The sequence below is a fragment of the Apus apus genome, chromosome Z (assembly GCF_020740795.1).
Source record: "Apus apus isolate bApuApu2 chromosome Z, bApuApu2.pri.cur, whole genome shotgun sequence".
Classification (NCBI taxonomy): Eukaryota; Metazoa; Chordata; class Aves; order Apodiformes; family Apodidae; genus Apus; species Apus apus.
In genome coordinates, this window is record NC_067312.1 from 43,874,683 (window position 1) to 43,899,017 (window position 24,335).

The 24,335-nt window shown below is 37.4% G+C and overlaps 1 protein-coding gene across 2 annotated transcripts in view; it reads left to right on the forward strand.

Moving 5' to 3' along the window:
• AUH (AU RNA binding methylglutaconyl-CoA hydratase) overlaps nt 1–24,335 on the forward strand; it is a 139,614-nt gene that overhangs the window by 5,492 nt on the left and 109,787 nt on the right. For both annotated transcript variants that reach the window (XM_051642164.1, XM_051642165.1), the window contains exons 2-3: nt 3,700–3,767; nt 3,863–3,950. In XM_051642164.1, the coding sequence (XP_051498124.1) occupies nt 3,700–3,767; nt 3,863–3,950 (156 nt within the window). The remainder of the gene's footprint in view (nt 1–3,699; nt 3,768–3,862; nt 3,951–24,335) is intronic.

Below are 24,335 nucleotides of genomic sequence, written 5' to 3' on the forward strand. Positions count from 1 at the left end.
TGTCCAGTCAGTGTCACTGTCCAGAGCCAATGAGCATCCATGAGCCCCAGGTTAGGGTGGTGACTGCCAGGGGCACAGGATGGCTTGTTGTCCATCCTTTCTGTCCCGGGCCACATCTGTTGTTTTGGGTTCAGTTGTCCTTGAGAGTCAACTTGTCTGCCTTGTTTCATCTGAGTAGTTAGTTAAGTGAGACAAAAATAACTTTTCTCTCTTTGATCTTCCTTCTATTTAATTTAATTTATTTTTTTTTTAGTTGCAAAGAAGTGTGAGTGTGTCTACCTAATACAAATAAATTGATTTCCCTAAGTACTTTTTATACAGGTGTTGGGAATCTTTCTAAGTCAGACAAAATTACTAATCTGATTGTAAAGACAGGATTTATTTGTAAGTAACCAGTTAAATGTGTTTAGGTCGAACACTGAATATTTTTTAAAAACTAAAAAGTACAAGATAAAAATCATTATTTAAGGTAAGATTTCCTGTGTCATGATATAAGCTGTACATTAACTGTGATATAATCACTTCACTTAAGTTGGTCCACCCTGTTTGGTGTAGTATAGGAAGAAATATCTTCTTAGCAGGCTTAGATAGTGATAGCATCACATATTTTTGGCATCACTCTTAAAATACAAGAACCTTTCAATATTAACTGCTTATATGCAAATCCCATATTTAGTGTACACAACGAAATGAAGATGCTTCTGGGAATTTACCATGTATGTATCTTTCTGTGATAAGAAGACATTTTTTGTTTTTATTTTAATATGAATTTCATAGTTTTGTTGTAATCGTTAAGGATAATATCACAAGCAGCTTTCTCTTTTAAAAAAGGTGACTTATAAGCAGAGAACGTACTGCATGTTTGCATATACTTTTCCTCTAAAAAAGCTGGGCAAGTAGTGCACAAGGATGACTGCTTACATTAGGCAGCATTGGGAGTCATCCTAGTCCCTTGGAGAGCAGAGCTAATATGGTGAAAGTTAGTTTTTATTATGTTAATGTATTTTTTTAATAGATTATTTGCTGTTGAGTTTTCTGAAATTATTTGGAGGTGGCTACCAGGAAAAACTATTACATTAATACTGAATTTAGCTTTGTGTGAGTGCTTATGTCTTCTTAGTGTATCTACTGCTTCTTTGACACCATACAGATACTGGTATTTTATTATTATTATTATTGTTTCTCCTGATATTGATTAATGTGATGATGACTTTTGCATTTTTTTTTCTCTTACAAATAGAATTTTAAAACAATTAAAAACAATTTTGTGAAGTGCACCTGTAAATGGATGCTTTAGGAAGAATGAAGCATGATTAAATATGTCACATGATGATGTAACAGGTCTTTTAAAATACATAAACATAATCAGGTTTTCTGTATGACTAATAATGTTTGTAAGAATGGTTACCTGTATGGCAGTATTGTCTGAACACATTTTATTTTCTTTATAATTGGGTTGGTGGGTCTCTGTGGTGTTATATGCAGCCTGATTACTGCTTTTTGCCCTGGTTAGGGAAATTTATCCAATCAAAATTTGATATACTTGTGACCAGGGATTTAAATCTTGTCGAATGTGCAAACCAGGGAAGACTTGACTTAAACAGATTTTCTGCCAGGAGGTTCATGGGGTGGGCCAGGGAAGGATTACATTCTCAGCTGGAAATCAGAATGTCTGTTTTTCAATTTCTGTTTTTTGACTTTGAGCAGGGGCTTTATTACTGATTAATACATTGGGAAGACTTCCCAAATCTTACTGTAATATTAAAAACCCTAAGAATTTGTTTTAAGAATGCCCAGATACTATAGCAATGACATATTAGAACAAAACTGACTGAAATGAGAATTCAAGGGATGTCTTTTTATATCCATCACTGGCATATCAGAACAAAACTGACTAAAACAGGAATTCAGAGAATATCTTTTTGTATACATCACTGCAATACATAGTTTTCTCTTGTAAACTGTTTATGCTTTTCCTGTTGTAGTTCTTGCTTAATCTTTTTATTTTTTTCTATTGAAGAAATAGAACAGCTGTGTGGGTGGTGCTGCTTTTGCCTTTATGTACATGTGTAGAACATGTGGAGTACTTGAATTTGGATTAATCCTTCTGAAGAATAAGTTATGACATTTGAAGAAAGGTGCTACAGTCAGAAGCTCTACTTGAACATGGTCCCCTTAGTGAAACGTAAACAGATTCCTGTTTAAATGCTGCATAAGGACCCTTGCAGAAGGTCCTAGATGAATACCCCACCTCCAGGTGGGGTATTCAGGCACTTGCAGAACAAGAGAGTGAAGGTCATTTGGGTTAACCAAGCTCATCTACCCTTTTAGGAGGTATATTTACATAACAATTGATTGTACCCTTGGGAGCAAGCAAGAGACACCTATGCTCTATTACTTGGGTTTAATAATTTTTATTTGAATCTTGGTAGGTGATGAATGGAGAACTTTGGTTTCAAATTGGTAGCTGCAGAATGAGTAAGAACTCTCTTTAATGTCAGTTTGTGTGCGTGCATGTGCACACACATGCAGGAGAAAGCAGAGGGAGTGGGCTGAAGCACTGATAGGTCAGTCTTTTGGGAGGAAAGGTATCCCCCAAATAAAAAAGCAGTATAAGCTGAAATGACAAGACAGGTATGCTGTGGAGGCTACAAAAGCCAGATTACATATAGACTATATAGGCAAACCTGAGTGGTGAAGTGGGCAAAATCTTGTAGATTGATGGCAATACTGTGGGCCTTTCTTTTTGTCTTCAATTCAAAAAGAGCTCCCTTTTTGTCTTCAATTTCTAGTCCCAGTACTAGAACTTTGTCTTTCTCCCCTTACCCCTGCATTTTCCAAGTAAATAAAAAATATTGATTGATAAAACCATATTAGAGCTGGATCAGTTTAATCCGACTGTGTGCTGGTGTTTAGAATTCAGGGAATTGTAGTGAGTTCAGGAAGTAATTGTCTAAAAGATTGCTGTAGGGATGGTAAACTTACACATTGCCAAGATAAACTTTTCAGAATTTTCCTGTTTGATAGTCATGCCTGTTAAGCTGGGGAGGGTGTGGGTGTGAAATAAAGACAAACAAATGGTGTTTCTGTTACGACATTCAAGCCAATGCACATGCCAGTGAGACAGCAGGTCTCTGACTGGACTAAGGGAACTGAGAATGTGTGATTTGAGCTGTGCACCAAGCACTGTGCAGAGTTTTTGTGTCCTGGGGGAGAATTTTTATTCAAGTTGATAGCATTCTTTCTATGTTTGTGACTCCCTTTAATATGTCTTAGAATTGCTATATTCTTAGCTGTGGTAGCACTTCTTGCTTTAGATGTCTCTGAAAAGCAGACTGTCTAAATATGGATACATAAGCTTTACAATTAAATGTCTTTGTGATTGCATTCAGCGCTTCACACACAAACATGAGATTTGTGCATGCAGTTGGGTAGTTAGACATTCAGCCTTGGTAAGCACTTTTCCATGTGGAGGTGTTAGGGCTGTGTTTTTCTTCATAAACTAAGTGTGATTTCTATTGAACATTGAAATGATTAACATTGAAAAATATAAGTACATTTATTTTCTTGTAAAAACTCAGTAGTTAAGTGATTACACTAGCTTTTTCAGTCCTTGATGCTTTTTCTATACATTAATAATGCTCATAGTTAATATATAATTTACAGCAGTGTAACGATACAATTTTTCTTCCCCTCCAGGAATTGTGGTGCTTGGATTAAACAGATCTCATGCCAAGAACGCACTTAGCAAAAATCTTTTAAAAATGGTAAGTGAAAGAATAGCTTTTAGTATAATGGTGAAATCTTGGAATTAAGCACTTCAAAAGTGTTTAGTTATTCCCCTTCCTCCTTTTCTCTGTAGATGTCAAAAGCTGTGGATGCTTTGAAATCTGATAAGAAAGTACGAACTGTTATAATCCGGAGTGAAGTTCCAGGGATATTCTGTGCTGGTATGCAAACTTAATTTTCATGAGAAGCTGGAAATCTGTATGTCATATTTTGCAAAAAAACCCCTAGTTTCCAAGGAAATGTATTTTTTGTATATATTAATCTCAGTAGAAAACAAAACATTTTTGCATTATTTTCTTCAATTGCTAATAAGACTGAATATCAATTTTATTTTTTCTGTGTCATAAAGTATTTAAAAATATGTTATAGGTTCATGGTGGTGGCAAATTATTTCATTGAACTCCTAGAATGTCTTGCATGTACTTCAGAATGAGGACTGAATACTAGAGGCCATGTGGAGAGGGTGTGTGGAAAGCTGTATCAAAACCGTATTTTAAACACGTTAAAATGAACTTTAATACTTAAAATTCATTATGGATGTGACTGTTAGTGGGGGCTGAATGTATTCTCATACTAAAAAAGCCAAACCAAAACAAAAAAACACACACCCCAGCCCACACATCAAACAGTACATGTGACCTGCCATAGTGCTCAGGAAAAGCCTTCAGCTGCCAACCACTGGGAAACAGAAATCGTCAACATGTTAAAATCAGTTGAAACAACTGTGTCTTTTATGAATATCAAGTGAATACTCTTTTATTTTCAGATTTCAAGTTCAATCCTTTGATAAAATTTAATTTAAATTTGTTTGAAACTGAAAACAGAAGTAAGTCAGTTTCTTTTTTCTCATACATGAATAGAACTGTCAGGAAAAAGGAGGAAATCAGTTATAAAATCTTTAATTTCTGATAATTTATGCAGTCATTAAGTTTTCTAGGCACACATAATTAGTTCAATTTTAAATGCAAAATAGTTTTTCTAATTTTCACATTTGTAACATACCTAAGTACTTTTAGTTGAGCCTAAAGTGTCTTTTTTTGTTGTTTGCTTTTAATAAATCTGTTTTCATCCAGGTGCAGTTTGTTACTCCTGAGAATCATGAAAATAATTGTATTGAAAAAAGAACTAATTCATTCGGCATTTAATAATATATATAAATAGGTTAAACACACATTTTTTAATCAGCATATTTAAGTTAAAGGTTGTATCTTTTTTTTAAACTGTCATTTCACAGCTGATGAAGAATGCAGCATCAGAGTGACACATGCAAATGGGGTTTCAAGTTACATGTTGTGTCCTTCATATAAAAAGATGGCCATAGGTTGAGATTTTTATCAACCTTTTTTTTTAAACTAAATTTTTTACTTAATATTCAGGAATTTTATGGTAGTGTTACATGGGAAATGTCACAGCAGCAATACTGATTTTGAACCAGAGGATCTCAGATATGCTATTAATATTGTATTTATAAGCTCCAAGTATCTCTCCATTATTCTTTGTTGGCCAACTTTGCAGAGCACCTCTCCTGTGAAGACAGGCTGAGAGAGTTGCGGTTGTTCAGCCTGGAGAAGAGAAGGCTTTGGGGAAACCCTAGAATACCTTCCAGTGCTTGAAGGGGCTACAGTTGGGGAGGAACTTTTTACAGGTGATAGGATGAGAGGGAACGGTTTCAACCTGAAAGAGGGTAGACTTAGGTTAGATATTGGGAAGAAATTCTGTAGTGTGAGGGTGGTGAGACACCAAAGTATGTTGCCCTGAGAAGTTGTGGAAGCCCCTTCCCTGGAGGTGTTCAAGGCCAGGCTGGATGGGGCTCTTGAGTGACCTGATCTAGTGTAAGGTGTCCCTGCCCATGGCAGGGTGGGTTGTAACTAGATAATCTTGAAGGTCTCTTCCAATTTAAAATGTTCTATAATGATTGCATAAGGGATGTTACAAGGTATTTTCTGGGGGTGACTTACTCAGAAAATTCCGTAGAACAGAATAAGTATTTTCAAATGTATATGTTAGAAGACAATGTGTTGTTTCAAGATCATCTTGTAAAATGTCACATTTTCTTGGGTTTTATAGTATAATTCCATTAGACTAAACTTTGAATATTTGTTTTATTTTTTGTATTTCCTCAATTATTTTTTCTTGCTTGCATATGTTTTTAAAACTATGTTTTTTATGATTATTTTTTGAACTGTCATGTTTTACAGACCGCAGATTGAGAAGCTTTGTCCTAGAATGTAATTCTCTTTCATGTGTGGAATGAAATCCAAGATCCTTAAATCTTGCCATTTCTTAGCTATCAACAAAAATCTTTAAAAGCCACGAACCAAGTGTTTTGTTTCCTTCTAAGGACTAGTCCACAAAATATGACATCCAACTGTTTTTCATAAAATGACAGTGTGAGTGATTAAAAGGTTTAAACTCTGTTGATGACTGATGTGAATTTGAGCATGATTCCAAATTGTGGAATTTTCACATGGTGATATGGAAAAAAAAAAAGAAAAAAGGCATTGTATAAAAAATATAGAGATGTGCCAGCAATTATATCTTTTAATTTCTGCATAAAGATTCATTTTGATTCTTGTACTGCTGTTTCTTTGTGTCTTCTTTCTTGTGCTCTATACATCCATGAGTTCAGAAATTTCCTCATTAATGCTCTAGCACTGATGAAAATAAAATATTGGCCTTTCTGGAGTGAGTATGTATGACTAGTCCTGGATCCCTGACCAACCAGGATAGTTGCTTAATTGACTATCCTTGTCTAGTTAGAGTTTCCTTCGTAGAAGTGCACAGGTGCATTGTCATCAGTTCTCTTCCACCAACTGTTGATAGGGAGAAAAATTCTGCCATTTCAAATGGGAGGAGAATGAAATGCTGTGATTCCTGAGAGGAATGGAGCACTTCTGGATTTGCTTTTGCATGGGAGAGTTAGGAGGAGAGCTTTCAGGGGCGAGAACCTCTAACTTCTTCAGATCTTTTGGTTACTGTTTAAGAGTATAATTGTTAAGAACAGTATTGCTTCTCCAAAGTGAACTGCATTATAGAAAAGGGTTTTGAGATTGACTAGTTATTTACTTTGTATATGTGTGCACCCACAGAAAGGGAGCTTGGGGGCAATTTTTAGTTGACAGATTTGAAAAGATGTTGTTCTTTGGAGACCTTATTTGAGAAATCTTTGAGACATACCAGAACGTAAGTTTCTTCATTTATGAGGTTTTGATGTTCAGGAGGTGAGGAGTTCCATCATAGCTCTCAAGTACTTGACTTACTCTTGTTTTTGTAGAACTAGTAAGAATAAGGGCAGTGTTACTGCGTGTGTGTAGTCTCTTTTTAACTTCCAGTCTCTGTTAAGCAAGGAGGAAGAGGGGGTGTATTTTCCCAGAGCGTATTTTGATCCTCCAGATACCAGCTCCTGCACAGGAACTGAGGAGAGACTTCATATATTGCTCCACTGTTCCCTTCTGTGGATTCAGATTACACATGAAAGTATTTTAGTGTCTTCTGAGTATTTGTGTTGGTGTACATACATGTCATTCCCCAAATAAATGTCTTCAGAGGTAGAGTGTAGGTAAGTTCTTCCCTCTTTTTTCTGTTGTTCCAGACATCCATCTGTGTTAAAATTCACAATGAGGCTAGCTGCTTGTAGACCACTAGATTCAATAGCACTTGTATTTCCCTTTGAACAACATGAGTTACATGAGATCTGGCAGGTTGGTCAGGCATGTGGCTGCTATGTCTTGTGAGTACATGCATAGTAATTTGTGGAATTTGGAGTCTGCAGCTTCTGTGTGATATCAGTTGTTTTACTTCTTAATTTTGTTTCTGATTTGTTATTCTGAAATAACGATACCTGTCATTATTTTCCAGAGTACGTGTTGAACAACTGAGCCAACAGATTGCTGTTTAATCCCATAGTCTATCCAGAAAAATATATCCCAGTTAGAAAAAAAATAGTACAATTTTTTCTTTTAAAAGTACCTCCGTCAGATAACTCCAAATGCTCCACCTTATACCCTGGAAAGGCATACTGAATTTCACAAGAAATTGGAATGACTGGATTTTTGAGAGTTAGAAAAGTTAAACAAAAGTTTGTTCTCGGCTTTAAGTATGGCAAGAGGTGCTGTGTTCCTTATTGATCACTTGGGTTATTCTAGTATTAGAATGTAGTTCAGATGAGTTCAGCATGTTATTCTACTCATGTTTCCCTTTGCCTTATGGCTAATTATAGCACAAGGTACTGGGAAATAAGCAAATAAAAATTGCTTGTAGTTAATGCAGCACATGGTGGCAAAATAAGCAGCTGCATTTTTAGTTTATACTGCAAAAATAAATATACATACACCTTTTAGCTGCAGAAAAAATATGAATGGGAATTCGGGAGTTTTTTAAGAAGGTTTTCAATTAAAATATGAGAGTATAACTATATATGTTTTCTTCATCTCCAAAGGAGAAATCCATCCCTGTTGAGAAGGCAGGCACAAGGAATGTAGTAGGAAGTTGGGTGGGACTGTCAATGACAGTGCAGTCTTTAAATCAGCTCTAATCAGCAGAGAAACTTTCAGCTAAGAATCATTAATCTGCCTTTTCATTGGTGACTATGCCTGACTTGAGAAAAAACTGTAGGAAGGTTAAGGGTTTTTTTCCATATATTCAGCTTTCTTGAAGTTATCTGTAGTTGGAAATAGAGTGGTAACACCAGTGCATTGGGGTTTACATGTCAAGGTCCATGTATGGGACACAGTAAAATTAAGCCAGCTATAAAATGGACCCGTGGCTGCCCAGAGCCAAGCCCATTACCAATGCTGGTGGCATCTCTTTTTAACATATTTAAGAAATGGTAGAAAAACACATACAGCAGCCGTTAGAGAGAATGGAGAAAAAAAAGTAAAAATAAAATTCCACCACTCCACCCAGTAAGTTAATTTCATCAAGGGCACAACTTAAATGCTTCTGTACCAACACAGGTAGCATGGGGAGTAAACAGAGGAATGAACAAGAAGTGCTCGTGCCTGCAGGGCTATGAGCTTAGTGGCAACATGGAGACATGGTGAAATGGCTCCTATGACTGAAGTGTTGGAATAGAAGGACACAATCTCTTTTGAAAGGACAAGCTGGGGAAGCAAGGAGGGGGTGTCACCCTCTTCATCAGTGACCAGCTGCAGTGCATGAAGCTTTGACTGGACTGAACAGATGAGGCCCTCTGTAGACAGATAAGGGAAGTCTCACGTTCACAAACTGTGGTCCTCATAGGGGACTTCAGCCACCCCAACATCTGTTGGAGGGACAGCACAGCAGGGCATAAGCAATCCTGGAGGTTCCTGGAGTGTGTTGAATGCAACTTCCTTCTCCAAGGGATAAAGGAGTGAATGAGGAGAGGTGCTATGCTGGACCTTGTTCTCATCAACAAGGAGGGGCTGGTGGGGAGTATGAAGCTCAAGGGTGTCTGTGGCTGCAGTGACCATGAAATGATGGAGTTCAAGATCCTCATGGCAGCGAGGAGGGCCCACAGCAGGCTTCCTGCCATGGGCTTCATGTAGCACAGATTTTTTAAAGTAATCTCATTATTCTTAGAGAAAATGAGAAAATACAAAAAATTCCTTACAGCCCCATACAATATTTTTAGGCCATTTAGGACATGTAATTTGTATTCTCTCTCGTCTTAAATAGTTTTGGTAACAGGTGTCCCAGGGAAGGTATGGAAGAGTTCTCCCTCGATTGTTTTCAAGACCAGGTTGGATGGAGCTTTGAGCAACCTGATCTAGCACGAGGTGTTCTGACTGTGGCAGAAGGGTTGGCAGCAGATGGTCTTTAAGGTCCCTTCCAACCCAAATAATTCTTTGATTCTCTGGAAACGTAGTAGAAACAGGCCTGTGGACATCAAGATCAGTAAGAAGAAAGGGGAGTAGGTGCTCTAAGTTCCTGAGTAAATATTCCCTTCTGCCCAAGGAGAAGACCATGGCAAAGAAAGTTGTCCCCCTGCAGATCATGGCAGACCAGATACGCACACTGTATCCCGTTTGGAACTTTATGCTGGAACAGGTGAACATGCCCTGAAGGAATCTGCAAGCCACAAAGAGCCGTCTGAGGACCATATTTCTGGCAAGAGCAGTAGACTTTGGAGAGCAGTCTGTGCAGGAGCAGCTTTTCTGTCAAATGTGGCCCATGGGAGAACCATACTGGACCAGTCTGTTTCTGAAGGACAGTACCCCATGGAAGGGACCCATGCTGTTCTTGAAGAACCACTGCCCATTTAGATAAGTTCTTGAAGGACTGTATTCCATGGGAGGGACTCTGTTCTGGAGCAGGGGAAAATGCAAGGAGGACAAGCAGCAGAGATGTGTTGCAGTCTTACTGCATGCCCTGTACCTCATCCCTCCTGCACTGCTCAGCAGTGGGCAAAGAGGTAGAATTGTTAGTAGTGAAGTTGAGCCAAGAAAGAAGGAACGATAGGGGAAGATATTTTCGGTTTTGTTTTTGTTTCTCACTATCCAGCTGTGTTTTTAATTGGCAATACATTTAATTTATTTTTCCTAAGTCGAGTGTTTTGCCCATGGTGGTAATTAGTCAGTGATCTCTCTGTCCTTATCTCAACTCATGAGCTTTTCTTTGTAGTTTCTCTTCTGTCTCATGGAGGAGGGGAAATGAGAGAGCATTTTGGCAGACAGCCAGAATTAACCTACCACATCCAATTGTGGATTTTCCAAAATAAGACTGAGGCAAGACCTTTTCTTGAGGAACTACAAAGGTGAGGCTGGTTTGGTCCTATAGAATCTCAGAGGAACTTGTGTAAAAAATGGGTTAAATAGAAGTAGTAGTTAGGAAGCTTTCTCTCCAGTTGAGTGAGTAGTGACTACTACTGTGTAAGTAGTACTGTACAAAAGCTAAGGTGGATTAACTTCAACAGATGAGAATAAATCTGTAGCTTTTTGGTTCTATCTTCACTGTCTTACTCAAGATGTAAGATTTATTTTCATCAGGCTTGTGCAGGACATCTGTTTAGATGTCTCTTCCTACGCTGTGTGGTCTAAACACTTGTCTATGAAATATTGTTTGTTCCTCTCTTATAGATCCTAGATTCTTGAAAGACAGCTTTAGTTTGGTTATTCATTACAGGCCTAGAGCAATCTATAAAACCAGTACATTTCCAAGAAAGAATCTGTTCTTCCACTGATTGAAGACTCTTTTAATTGAAAGTGCTTTCAACCACTGTGCACTTTTTACTCATATAAAAGTTTTTCATAGGCTCTAGTGAAAGTAGAGGCAACTTTATTAACAGCTAATATTGCTACGGTTGAAAGCTTTTAAAAAAATGGTTTCTGGTAATTGATTGTATTCAGCTGGGATGCTAGTTGTTGGTATTTCCATGCAATTTTTCTTCCTTTTTTGGTCTTGGATGAGCTGTAGACCATAGCTCAGTGTGATGTGTGAGCACAAAGCTCATGAATAACAAATTTAAGATCAGGGCATTAGTGAAAGATAAATTATGAAAGCAAGCTAGAGAGCCTTAGTTTTAGCAGTATTTTTCCTTGATTGATGTAATTTTGAGATTTGCTTTTTCAAGCCTATGAAACAGAACATTCTACCATTCCTTCTATTGTATGGCTTGCAACATCTGGTTAAAATTAAATGTAAAGGACTCATTTATCCCAATAGTATAAGCATTTTTCTCTCTCCTTCCCTATTACAATTGAAACTATCTTGGACTTGAGGTCTGTGCTAATTCTTTAGATGACTGAAAAACCAAATCTGTCTGAATTGGTCCTGTAGTTACGTGGAGATTCTTACCAAGCAGCATGAACATTTTTGTATGCAGTGACTTAATAGTAATGATCAAGCTAGTGCTTTACCACTGTAAGACTTACTGAAGGATGGACTCTGTAATAGTCACATGGAACTACGAACACCTGCTTCAGTTATTTGAAGTGTGAGGTTGTTTCATGTGGTGGATATCTTTTTTTAGAATAAATTTTGAGCAACAGAGGGCTATACTAGGTGTCATTTAGCTGGTTTATGTGTGCTGGAAAGTATTAAAGCAGAATTAAAGTGTATCTTTGGATATGAACTTAGTGAGATTGTGGTAAGTTTAAATAACTGAGTAAAAGAAAATAAATTTGTAAATTATTCTCTTTAAATAGTTTAGTGAATTGTCTTAGGCTTTTAATCCTTTAGAACACATGCATAGAATGAGAGTGGTATTTTCTGGAAGTAATTTTTTTGAGTGAAAACTATGTGAAAATATTAAATATATTAAATTTTAGGTTAAAAGATAAATTTCTGAGAGAGTGGAATTTCATTGATTCTTTAGTTTATCCAGACGAGGGTAACAGGAAACAGGAATGGCTTCTAGAAAGCTGTTAAAAATTATCTTAAAAGCATGGGGAAAATGGATCAGAATGCTTGAAATTATTAAATTGAAATATGAAGTATAAAATAGTTTGTTACTGGGTAAGCAGTCACAAAGCTTGAATATAGTGCTGAAAAGATAAACGTATTTGTATTCTGTGTATGGCAGTCAGAGTTGTTCCCCAGGGTATCCTCATTTTTGAGTAGCTGTACAGAAAACCTAGGGAAACTTCTGAAGAATACACTTGGCTCTTTTGAGATCCCTTCCTGCATGTAGTTTATACTAAATTGAGTGAATATTTTAAAAGTGCAGCTTGCTTTTTAAAACGGAAAATAGAGTGTTTGTGTCTAACTTCAGAGGTAAGATTATCTATCCAAATGGCTGAATGTAATTTCATTAATTAAACTAAATATAACCACAAAGCTTGCAAATAAGCAAATTAAATAAGATCGTTATCAGTTGAAGAACTTCTGCAGTTTTGTGAGATGTTTGAAACTGACAAAATGCTTAAGATCTTTTGGATAGTTACATAAATGATATGGAAGTATCCTGAGTAGAAATTTGTACTGACTTGGTGTGCAAACCTGACACAAGCAGGAGCTGTGAAGAAGTGTCTTCATGTGTGTCCCAGAATTTAAATGAAAGTGACATCTTGTCAAGATGATTATGAAGCAGTGAAAGGCACCTCACTTGAGTACCTGTAATAGTGAAATGAACATGCAGGCCTTATTTTCATGTCTATACTGAATTTTCAAATAGTGAAGTCTGTTCCAGAGGGGATTTTACCAGAATAGACTAAATTAAAATGGAAAAAATACCTGATGGATGCAGAACATTTTATATTGGGAAAACCGTATTCTGCGGTGGATGTCCTTAGGTGGTTGAACAATTTGTTTTGCCAGTTCCTCTTATAAAGACACTCTAATTTCTGGTTATAAAATACATAAAAATATTTTTTTTCAGTATTTAGAAACTAGTCAGAATTAGTTTTGCTCTGTACTGGTCATCTTGTTTTAATACACTTCTCTAAGATTTGATCCATAGGTGGCTTTTGTGATTTTTACCATTTTAGAGGGCCCAGGCTCACTTTATGGTACCAAAACAAGGACCTAGAGAGAGGGTTTTTAGGATTCTGAGGGATGTAGGAGGGCAGAACAGAAAGCAGTCAGTATTCCTTGCCACTTCCTACCATACTCAGTAAAAAAGCCAGGAGGAGAAGAACTCTGTGCCTTCCTGCTCTCTTCTTCCTTGCTGCTTTGCTGCACTTGGCAGTCTTGGAGAGAGGCTTCTGCTTTTTCATCAGCTCACCACATGCTCTGCAGGATCCAAATCCATCAGGTGCTGGGAAGAGCTGTGGATCCCTTTCCTGAGTCGACCCTGCTGCAAGAGACCCTTGGACACTTATCTCTGCAGTCATTGAGATGGGGTTTTGAATATATTTTTATATAATTTTTCCTCATTCGATGTGTTACTGTCCCTTCTGTGTTCTGGTAAACCTTGTTCCGGTTTTAACTTCCAACCTTTAAGTCTCTCCTCCTTATTCCCCTTGTATCTTCCCTTGGGAAGGTGGATGGAGGTAACAGAGAGCAATTATATTCTTTGGTTTTTTTGTTTGTTCTGACCACTAAACTGAAATAGGGATGTAGCTGGCTTATTAGAGCTTGTATGATTTGGAAATGCATCTTCAATAGCTAGGTTATTTATCTGTTGCAACTGCAATGCATTTAAATTTGGTTTGAAAATTGTGTTTCTATCAGGTTTGTATAAACCCACTTTTTCTAGTTTATGTGTGTAGGTGACTTCCTGCATTTCATATGCTTGTCACAGTTGGATTTGACTTTCGCAGTATTGTCCTTGTGGCAACTGCTTAGGACTTGTGTTGAACAAATGCACTGCAGCTTTTTTCCCCCCTTTTCTGTCCTGTGTCACTGAAGCATATAGTTAGATGACTATTGGTATATGTGATGCCATGTAAGAATTTTTTTGTTAGCTATGTGTGTAAATACAGAAATGAACTTGGTTATAGTAAAAAGACTAAACTGGAAACTTGCATAATCAGCACCAGACCAGTTCTGGTGTCTCTTTGTGTATGTCAAAGTCTGAGGATTTCAAGGTTCAGTGCTGTTGAAGTCTTGGATTTGGTAGGGTGGACTAGTGGACAGGATACTGAATGTGAACAGTGTTTAAGTAAGCAAAGTCTTCTTGGTATGCTTGAAATTTTGTTCATTAAAATCATTAGTATGGCACGATTTGTCATTAGAAGCAAGCTGTAGGCTTTGTAGAATCCTGAAGGTATATTAGAGCTAGGTAGCTGTTGATATGGTATCTGGAAAATCTGTGCAGTCTTCACTGATACCTTTAAGCTTTTTGAAGTCACAGGGCAGTTCAGGTGGGTCTTCTGATACTCCTGTATGTCACCTTTCTGTAGCTCTGTGTAGGTGTTTTGAAGTATTTGTATTGTTTCATTTGTCGATGTAGCTCTGTGTAGGTGTTTTGAAGTATTTGTATTGTTTCATTTGTCGATGACCTATGTGCTAATAAATACATTGAGTACTAGTGGTCTTACCTTAAAAAATTGTGAAGGGCATGGCTGGGTTGCAGTTAGTTTTCTTTAAAGCAGTCCTTATGGGTCTGTGTTTTAGATGTGACCAAAACAAGGTTGGTAAGACACCAGTGCTTTAATTACTGCTGAACAGTACTTGCAAAGTATCAAGGCCTCCTCCATTTCTCCATCTGCCAGTGGGTCAGCTGAGGGGGGGCAAGAGGCTGGAAGGGGATACATCTGGCACAGCTGACTTGAATTGAGTAATGAAGTATTCCTTAACGTATGGTGTTGTGCTCAGCAGTAAAACTAGGGAGTTGTTTTTCCAAAGTAGACCTTACTTGGGACTTGTGAGGCAATGGTCTGCTGGTGGTGGATGGTTGCTTCTGCGTTAAGTTGTTTTTGTCTACTTTTCCCCTGCACTTACTAAACTGTCTTTATCTCAACCCACATGGTGGGGGTTTTTTCCCTTTGTCTTTGCTGTTCTTTTTCACTTCTCCATCTTGCTGTTGCAGAGTGACCAAGCAACTGGGTGGAGGCTTACCTTCAAACCAGTGTCAAACAGCACAAAACTATAGTTTTGTATGACAGCAGCAATGAGCTCTTGAATCATTAGCTTGCATAGCTTCAGAAACTACCTGCATGGTAATGAATGACAACTTTACAATAATGTTACATAAAGCTTTTAAACTTTGCTAGTGGGATGCTTGAAGCCACTTTAAGCCTGTTCAAACAGCAGTTGCAGACCTAGAGGGTTATTCTTTTTTCTCCATTCTATTTTCAGAGTGCAGCAGTGACCTCTAACTAAGAATTCTGTATTTAGGGAAGTGCTCCTTGGATTAAACAAGTAGGTAAGAGTGTCTCAGTACTACTTAGGCCAAAACACAGGTTTTGGAACAAGATTCTTCTTGTAGTTTAGTCCTTCATGGGTAGGTAGTTTGTGCAAACTTTGGGAGATGCCTTGTGGTGATTGTTTTGCTCACTGCTTTTTGCTTGTGAACAGTTGAAGTTCTTCACTGGGATCTGGAACTGGAGCAATGTAAGAGAATTAGGTATTAAATTACCAGTTTGAGATACATTCCTAAATTACAAATGTGCTTTGGCTGTCTTTTTTTATAGGCCTGCATCAGCAGTGTGATTTTGCTTTAAGTCTTTTATTACAAGTCTTAGAATGGAGAAAAAGTTCTCTGTATGTAAGAGTGGAGACATTTTATTTTATTTTATTTTATTTTATTTTATTTTATTTTATTTTATTTTATTTTATTTTATTTTATTTTCTTGAAAGCTGAATTAGTGTCCTAACCTGCTTTAAGACAATTCAGGAACTTCATCCGTCTTTACAAGCTGTATGCACATCTCTGTAATTAATACATTTTAGATTCCCAAAACAGCTTTGCATATTTTGAAATGGAATTTTATTTATTACACAGAAAATACAGATTACTTTATTAGACAGAATTCTATCTGTTAGTAATATCAAGTTGTCCATGATTTGGTGATGATAACAGGTCAGTAGGAGTGTTGAGTGATTTGGTTGACTCCAACATAATACCAGACCCATTTTAACATAATTATGGTGGAGAGAAGCTATTTTAGTTCGTGCAGTTTTCACTCTTTTAATCATCTTCAAATCCTGGTTAAAAGAAAGCAATCAAATCTTTATTATGTGTAAATTTCATGTCTGCCAAAGACTCCCTCACATCTTCTCAAAAGCTGTAAGCTGAATTTCAAATGTTGACTAGAGCTTTTGCTACAGTTTCAGGGTATTCATGTGGATCCATTTTTTTGCCATAAGTTACCCGTAGTCATCTATGCCTCGTATACAAAAACTGTGGTTTTAAAGGGGCTAAGCCCAGGTCAAGATAATTTTAAAAGAAAGATACAGGTTATTGATTAGGCTTGGTAATACTAAATTGATAAGGATAACTTTTGGCTAGGCCTCTGCTACACAGGACACCACTGATAAATGCATTCGTGCTTAGGTGAGGAACTTAATTCTTTCTAACGTTCATATATAGTTCTGAATATTGACTTTCCACTGCTGTGTCTAAGGTCCAGATCTTTTCCGTAAGTAATAAGTCAAATTGAGTAGTCATCTCTATCTGAAATACTTGTATCATGTCTGTAGCTATTTGACATCTTGATTTGTAAAGGAAGGCTGCTAGTTTTCTTCACAGTTAGCTGAGATAGGTTGTCACAGTGCACTGTGTGAGCTAACTGACCCTTTTAACCTGGTGTACTAAATGCCTGTGGCACCTGGTTTCTTTATTGGTGAGGGAACTGAGCCTCCCTTGCCGTTTAAATCCTTAGCTGAGAACACCTGCTGGCAAAAAAAAATAAATTTGATCTCACGTGCTTGCTGGTAAAGTGTGCTGGAAATAGAACACATACATGTGCACAACACATTGCAAAAATAGTTATTGCATGGTAAAGAACTATTTTTTGCTTGCTTTTGAAAAGAATAAAATGATGATGTAGCAGAGCTATGTAGACATCTCAGAATCTATAGCGTTTTCATCTTAAGACAATTTACAAGTTTCATATCTGCTTCCTTCTATAAATGGTGTAGAATAACACACAGTGCAACTATATATATACGTGTGCTAATTGCCACAAATAGGAAGAAAAACTTCCAATAAACAAAATGTTTTCTTTTCTCCTTCCTTTGCCTGTTGCTTACACTGGTTTCCTTTAAGGACACCTTTGTTGAAAGTTTACTGCAGTAAAAGATTTTTTTTTAGCATCTTGAAAGGTAGAAGAGAAAATCATCCACATAAAAGTAGCATAGAGTTGTGTATCTATTCACAGTTATATCTTCATGCAGTGACACAGGAAAAGTTAAGAGAGCTGGTCATAGTGAAAATTATATGACTCTTGCATATAGTTTAGATTTTATGTATGCAGTCATTGGACGTTTGTATCTTTCCTTTGTAAAAGTAATACAGGTAATAGGAAAATGGAGAAATTCTCAGATTTCTCTTTAGAAATTTCTCATTTTCTCCTTGTAAAATTTCACTTTTTTTCCTGTTTGAGTGGTGGTCCCCTATATATGTTTTAATAAATATAAATATATGTGTGTTTCTGTTTATACAGATCAGGTAGCTTCTATTGTCTTACACCAAGAGGAATTTAAATGACAGAATTTAAATGACAAGTAGAAGAAATGCTGTGACTCTTCATCATATCATGCCTGCTTTAGATGAAATACAGTCCACAAAAAGCTATTTAATGATAAAGAGGTGCAGATATGCAGCTGACTATAAAGTCCCTCAGTATTTTCCAACTTAATTTCATTGGCTTCTGTTAATAGGGAAAGAGCAGGGTTTTGTAGGATGTCAGAAATTAAGGCCTACAACAGTCTCTTGTTGATACTTTAATGTCTTTATGGAGTTCCCTGTCATCAGATCAAACTTATTACTTGCATGTGGATAGACACAGTTTAAAGTGATTGAGCTCTGGGTTAAAATACCGCCAATCTGAATAATTTGTTAAGCCACTCCAGATGACAGGTAACAGTCCATTATTGCATCTCCTTTCCTTTCATTCTCTGAAGTAATTTGCTGACAAGTCTGTTGAATGGCCTTTTAAAATAGAAGAGATCAAATATCTCTGAAGTATTTTAACGTATCAAGTAATTAGAAAATAGAATTGAGTTTTCAATGTCAGTGCTGAAAATATACTCAATGGATAGAAAATTTTGCCATTTGCAAGCATTTAAATTTATTTTTCTGAGTCAGTCTGAAACCTTTGGGGATGCTGGGAATAAAAGGAAGTCCTCCTTTTGAGCTACTTGGTAGTTATGACAAGTAGAATTGCACCTGCTGTTTTCCTGTGTGACTTTTGTGTGAATAAAGCATAATTAGAGATGTTCCTGCTCATGGCTCAAATGCTTATTAGTCCTTAGTTTCACAAGGTACCGTGTGGAATGGCAAGACTTGTGGTCTTGAAGGCTAGCCCAGTATTAATATGAGCCAGAGATGTTTGTGCAGACATGCCAGCCATTTGAATGTTTGAGTTGTTTTTTGGTTGCTTTTTTGTTTGTTTGTTTGTTTGTTTGTTTGTTTCGGGTTCAAGATCTAGGCTTTCTAGGTAGACCTAAAGTGGCCAAAGCTGAGTTCCATGTCTTTAACCTTTTCTTGTATTTGAGTTTTCTCACCAAAGTCCTTGTTCTTCTTGCCTGCTCTAGCTTGAAATGGTTCCCAGCCAAACTCAGTAGTCATGTCATCTAACCTTTCTAAGGCCCTTACTTCAAATCTTTCCTCAAGTTTGTTTGTGGTCTCTTGTATACAGAGAATTATCGTCTTGTAATTGGGAGGCAACAAGTCATGATTATATTTACTGATATTCTTCACAAGATTTGTTTATTTTCATATATTACATGTATTATTTGCTTGCTTCTTCAAATGCTCCACTGAAAGTATCACTTACTGCATAGCAGCACACAGATTCCAGTGTCACTGAATCTTGACCTGCTGGAAGTTTCCAGCTAGTACATCAAAATAAGTAATACTGATAATTAAAAAAACCCCAACAACAACAGCATAAGAAATACTGGGTGATGCCTTTCAAATCAGGGGTTGGGCTGTAGGATAATCAAAAAGAAGAAAAGGGTTTTCATCCATGCCTTCATATACATTCAGATGATATAACTGTTCAAACTGTGTTTTTTCTTAGGAAGAAGTTCACCTTTCTTTAGTAGGATTTATGACTACATACTGACTTCAGGACTTCTTTATAAGTGATTCAGACCTTCTATTTTTACTACATAACACAGTTCCTGCTTTTCTATTTACAGCTCTTAAACTTGGGTGTGCTGTCAGTTAACTAATAGATAGATGTGCATATGCTTTATTGGGTTCAAAACTGGTTGGATGGCCAGGCTTGAAGAGTTGTGGTCAGTGGAGCTAAATTCAGTTGGTGGCTGGTCATGAGTGGTGTTCCCCAGGGCTCAGTATGGGGGCTGCTCCTGTTTAACATCTTTATCAACTATCTAGATGAGGGGATAGAGTGCACCCTTAGTAAATTTGCAGATGACACTAAGCTAGATGGAAATGTTTATCTGCCTGAGGGTAGGGAGGCTCTACAGAGGGATCTAGACAGGCTGGATCAATGAGCCAAAGCCGATTGTATGCGTTTCAGTAAGGCCATATGTCAGGTACTGTACTTGGTCACAACAACCCCCAGCAGTGCTGCAGGCTTGGGGAAGAGTGGCTGGAGAGCTGCCCAGCAGAGAGGGACCTGGGAGTGTTGACTGACAGCCAGCTGAACATGAGCTGGCAGTGTGCCCAGATGGCCAAGAGGGCCAATGGCGTCCTGGCCTATATAAGGAACACTGGCCAGCAGGACCAGGGAAGTGATCTTACTCTGCACTGGTGAGGCCACATCTCAAGTACTTTGTGCAGTTCTGGGCCCCTCACTACAGAAAGGACATTGAGCTACTGGTGAATGTCCAAAGAAGGTCTGTGAAGCTGATGGAGAACTTGGAGCATATGTCTTAGGAAGACCAGCTGAGGGAGCTGGGGTTGTTTAGCCTAGAGAAAAGGAGGATGAGGGGAGACCTGACTTCTCTTTACAGCTACCTGAAAGGAGGTTCTAAAGAAGTGGGGATTGGTCTTTTCAGTGAAGTTACAAGTGTTAGAACAAGAGGTGATGGAGACTCCATCCCTGGAGATATTTAAGAATCATATAGATAGAGAACTTAGGGATATGATTTAGTTAAGAACTTGTTAGTGCTATGTTTACAGTTGGACTTGATAGTCTTGAAGGTCTTTTCCAACCAAGGTACTTCTGTGATTTTGTTATTCTGTAACTATTTTTGTAATTATTGCTATTCAAAATAGATAAACCCAACAGTATCAATTCCTTCTAATATTTAAAAAAACTTAGCAGTGGTCAGATATATGGTATATGCAAAAGATTTGAGTCAATTTTATGTAATACTGCAATGAAAGATGTATATTTTTTTCCAATTACTTAATTTGCTAGAAATCAAAGTAGAACAAACAGCAGGTTGTTCTAAGTTTTGGTGTGTTCATATTTCTTTAAGTTGAATGGTAGGAATATTCAGTCTGAATATCACCATTCATTTAAGGTTAAAGAAGCAAGATGAAGAATCTCACCACTAGCAAGCTTTAGGAATGCCTTCTTATTAATCTGAAGATACAAGACAGTGTGTCACTAGTCATTATAGGGACTAGATATTAGCAGACTCACTGCAAAGCTCTTGTGGTTGATAAAAATGAAATGCAGTGCTACATTAATGCATTTTTTTTTCAGTAGTAGTGGTATTACATTCTTATCCTGTTGAATAAATTGCTTTTAGTTCTTTGTTTAAAAACCAAGAACTCTGGTGTTGATCTTTCCAGAGGATTTTCTTGTGGAAGGTGTAGAATAAATAGAAATCACAGTTAATGATTCCACTGTTAGTTTGGAGCTGAATAGAATGGAAAAAAAAAGATGTAGCTTTTATGTTTGTCTCATTTGAGCAATGTTATTCTTCTATAAGAATTGAGTTAACTTTCATCAATAGAAAGTAAGTGCACATCATGTTATAGGCCCAATGTCAAAGTCCTCATAGTGAAGGCTGAATTTGAAAATGAGAAGTGATTTAAGGAAGTTGGGTGTTGAGACTACCAGAATGACTGGATTAAAGGAGTAGTTCTTATTGTGGAAATAACATAGAAATACAAGTGGTGTAGGAGGTAGCTGCACTTTTTTTTTTTTTTTAATTGAAAGCAATTCTCTGTATTGAATAATTGCAATTTCTGTTGTTTTTATTAAACACCGCTATTTATCAGTACTGAGATGTGTGGTATAAACTTAACGGTCTTGCCATGTTTAAGTAGCTGGGCTGTTGTGTGGTCTTTTATGAGGCATGACAAGAAGATGGGGACAAACAGGTTTATTATGATTTGATTGCTCTAGAGGTGTGCATTTGTGGTTTCTAGCCACTTACTAGGTGACTTTTACAGTTGCTACCACTGTCTTCTCCTGGGTCTTCTTTACTGATTTTGCATCCATTTGAGAGCAACGAATGATGCAGCCTCCATGCCTGTCCTCTGCCATTCTTGATTTTTTAGCCTGACAGAAGTCACTGGAAGTAAGGCATAAAACAGAATCAAAGTTAATACTGTCTTCAGTTTGGAAACAGGTAACTCTCCTGTTCTTGTACCTTTTCAGCAGTACTTGTTTCTTTCATGTGCCATGGAGCAAACTGCAGGAAATCCCCATTGTGATTGTTATATACAGTATTTTGGCTGCAGAAGAGAGTACTAGGGACTAGGGAATCACTGAATCAGTTGTTGGATGATGAAAGTGTCAAAAAGAAAACTGTTTGGCATTTGGGGAAAAAAAAATTGCTTTCTTTTTAAGAGGTAATATTAGGATCCTTGTTCTCTCTCCCCCTCCTCCCCCCCATGTTTGCAAATGAAGATGAATTTGGGAAAGGTATGTGAAGTATAAGCTGCCTTTTTTTGTGGCAGAAAAGGTAAACAGGAGGAATACTGTGCTTCTAAATTCTAGAGCTGGATAGACAGGATGGAAAAAGCCAGCTGACTTTAATATGTATCTGAATTTGCATAGGCATTATAAAGGCAATGTACAACTTTATATAGAAAAGTTAAGGTTGTTTATATTCAGGATTCCTGGATTTGAAGAGGAAACAGGTCTGAATTAGCCTTTAAGGGATTCAGTAGCTTAAAGGAAAACAAACAAACAAAACAAACCCCCCAAAGAAGTACATTCTGAAATATCCCATTTATGGGAACTGATTTAACAGCTAGTGCTTAAAATATGCATATCTGAATGTAAGTTATTGCAAGATGTGAGATAACTCATAGCAGTGCAGCTACAAGGCTGCCATCTTACTAGAGTGAATGCTCAGGACTGGCATCCTGCCAAAGGCTCATATTCCCAGGAATTGCAGACATTTTGTTTGTTTTTCAGTTTGATGATTCCCAGGAACTTTTCTGTGACACAGGGGATGTGTGCAAAAATTGCAGATATCCAAGTCATACTAATAAATTACGACAGCAAACCTTACATGGAAAAATATCAGTATAATTTTGAACTTAAAAATCATATACCCACATTTAGAGAATTTCAGTAATATAAAGTATTGCATAAAAATTAAATAGTTGCATACATTTTAATTACTTCCTTATGTAGAAACATACATAATATCCTTCATGCCAAAGTGTTTTTCCCTTGACTAAAATGACTGAAACTGGAATAATTCTAATTTTGTTTTGAAATTTAGAATACACTGTGCTTTTTATCAAAATGTTACGTGATTACATTTTTCTTTGTACTCAGTTCAGGTGGTGTGTGCAAAAATTTGTGTCTATACTGGTGTGCAATGAGAGTTGATTGCTGCTGTCAATAAAGGAAATGATTACTAGAAAAAGCAGGTGGTTACTCATGAGTTATGAAAGGTGAATTATGAAGTCTGCTTATTAAAAAACTTTTTGATAACCGTGTGTTGTGGTTTCTTAGATGAAATGTTATTTAACAGACAATTATGAAAAATTTATCATAACCCCCTTAATGTTTGTGTAACTGTACCAACGACTGAGTTAGACCCAGTTAGATAGACATAGGGCCAAGGTATATGGTTGTAGCCATTGAGTGTTTATAGCTCTTTAGCCCTTCAGAGCCAACCTTTAAGTGTATTAGTTCACTATTAAGGCTGGGTCCTGTGGTAATGTAGAATCATAGAATCATAGAATCATAGAATCCTAGGGGTTGGAAGGGACCTCGAAAGATCATCTAGTCCAACCCCCCTGCCAGAGCAGGGTCACCTAGAGTACATCACACAGGAAGGCGTCCAGGCGGGTTTTGAATGTCTCCAGCGAAGGAGACTCCACAACCTCTCTGGGCAGCCTGTTCCAGTGCTCTGTCACTCTTACAGTAAAAAAATTTTTCCTGATATTCATCTTAAACCTCCTATGCTCCAACTTGCATCCATTACTCCTTGTCCTATCACTGGTCATCACCGAAAAAAGCTTAACTCCATCGTCTTGACACTCACCCTTTACATATTTGTAAACATTGATGAGGTCCCCCCTCAGTCTCCTCTTCTCCAAACTAAAGAGACCCAGCTCCCTCAGCCTTTCCTCATAAGGGAGATGTTCCACTCCCTTAATCATCCTTGTGGCTCTGCGCTGGACTCTTTCAAGCAGTTCCCTGTCCTTCTTGAACTGAGGGGCCCAGAACTGGACACAATATTCCAGATGTGGCCTCACCAATGCAGAATAGAGGGGGAGGAGAACCTCTCTTGACCTACTAACCACACCCTTTCTAATACACCCCAGGATGCCATTGGCCTTAGCCACAAGGGCACTGGCTTTACTTTTTTGGTTCCCTCTACATTAGTATTAAAATTTCTTCTTATCATGGGCATAGGTACCCTTACATGTATTAATTTCAAATCATTCTGGATCTTTAGAGTGTGCTGACTTTCTGAGAGCTTTGTGCATCTAAAATACCAAGTTCTGAATACTTACATGTAACTTTTGGAGTTCTCTGTTACCTTTTATATGAGAAGATTTTCGGCACTTGCTTAATAGTTAGGATAAAACTGTGTGGAGACTGAGAGTATCATGAGATTGTTTCCACGTTGTAAAGTTTTGAGGTACTGTACAGCATGTGCAAAGTTAATTTGAATCTTAG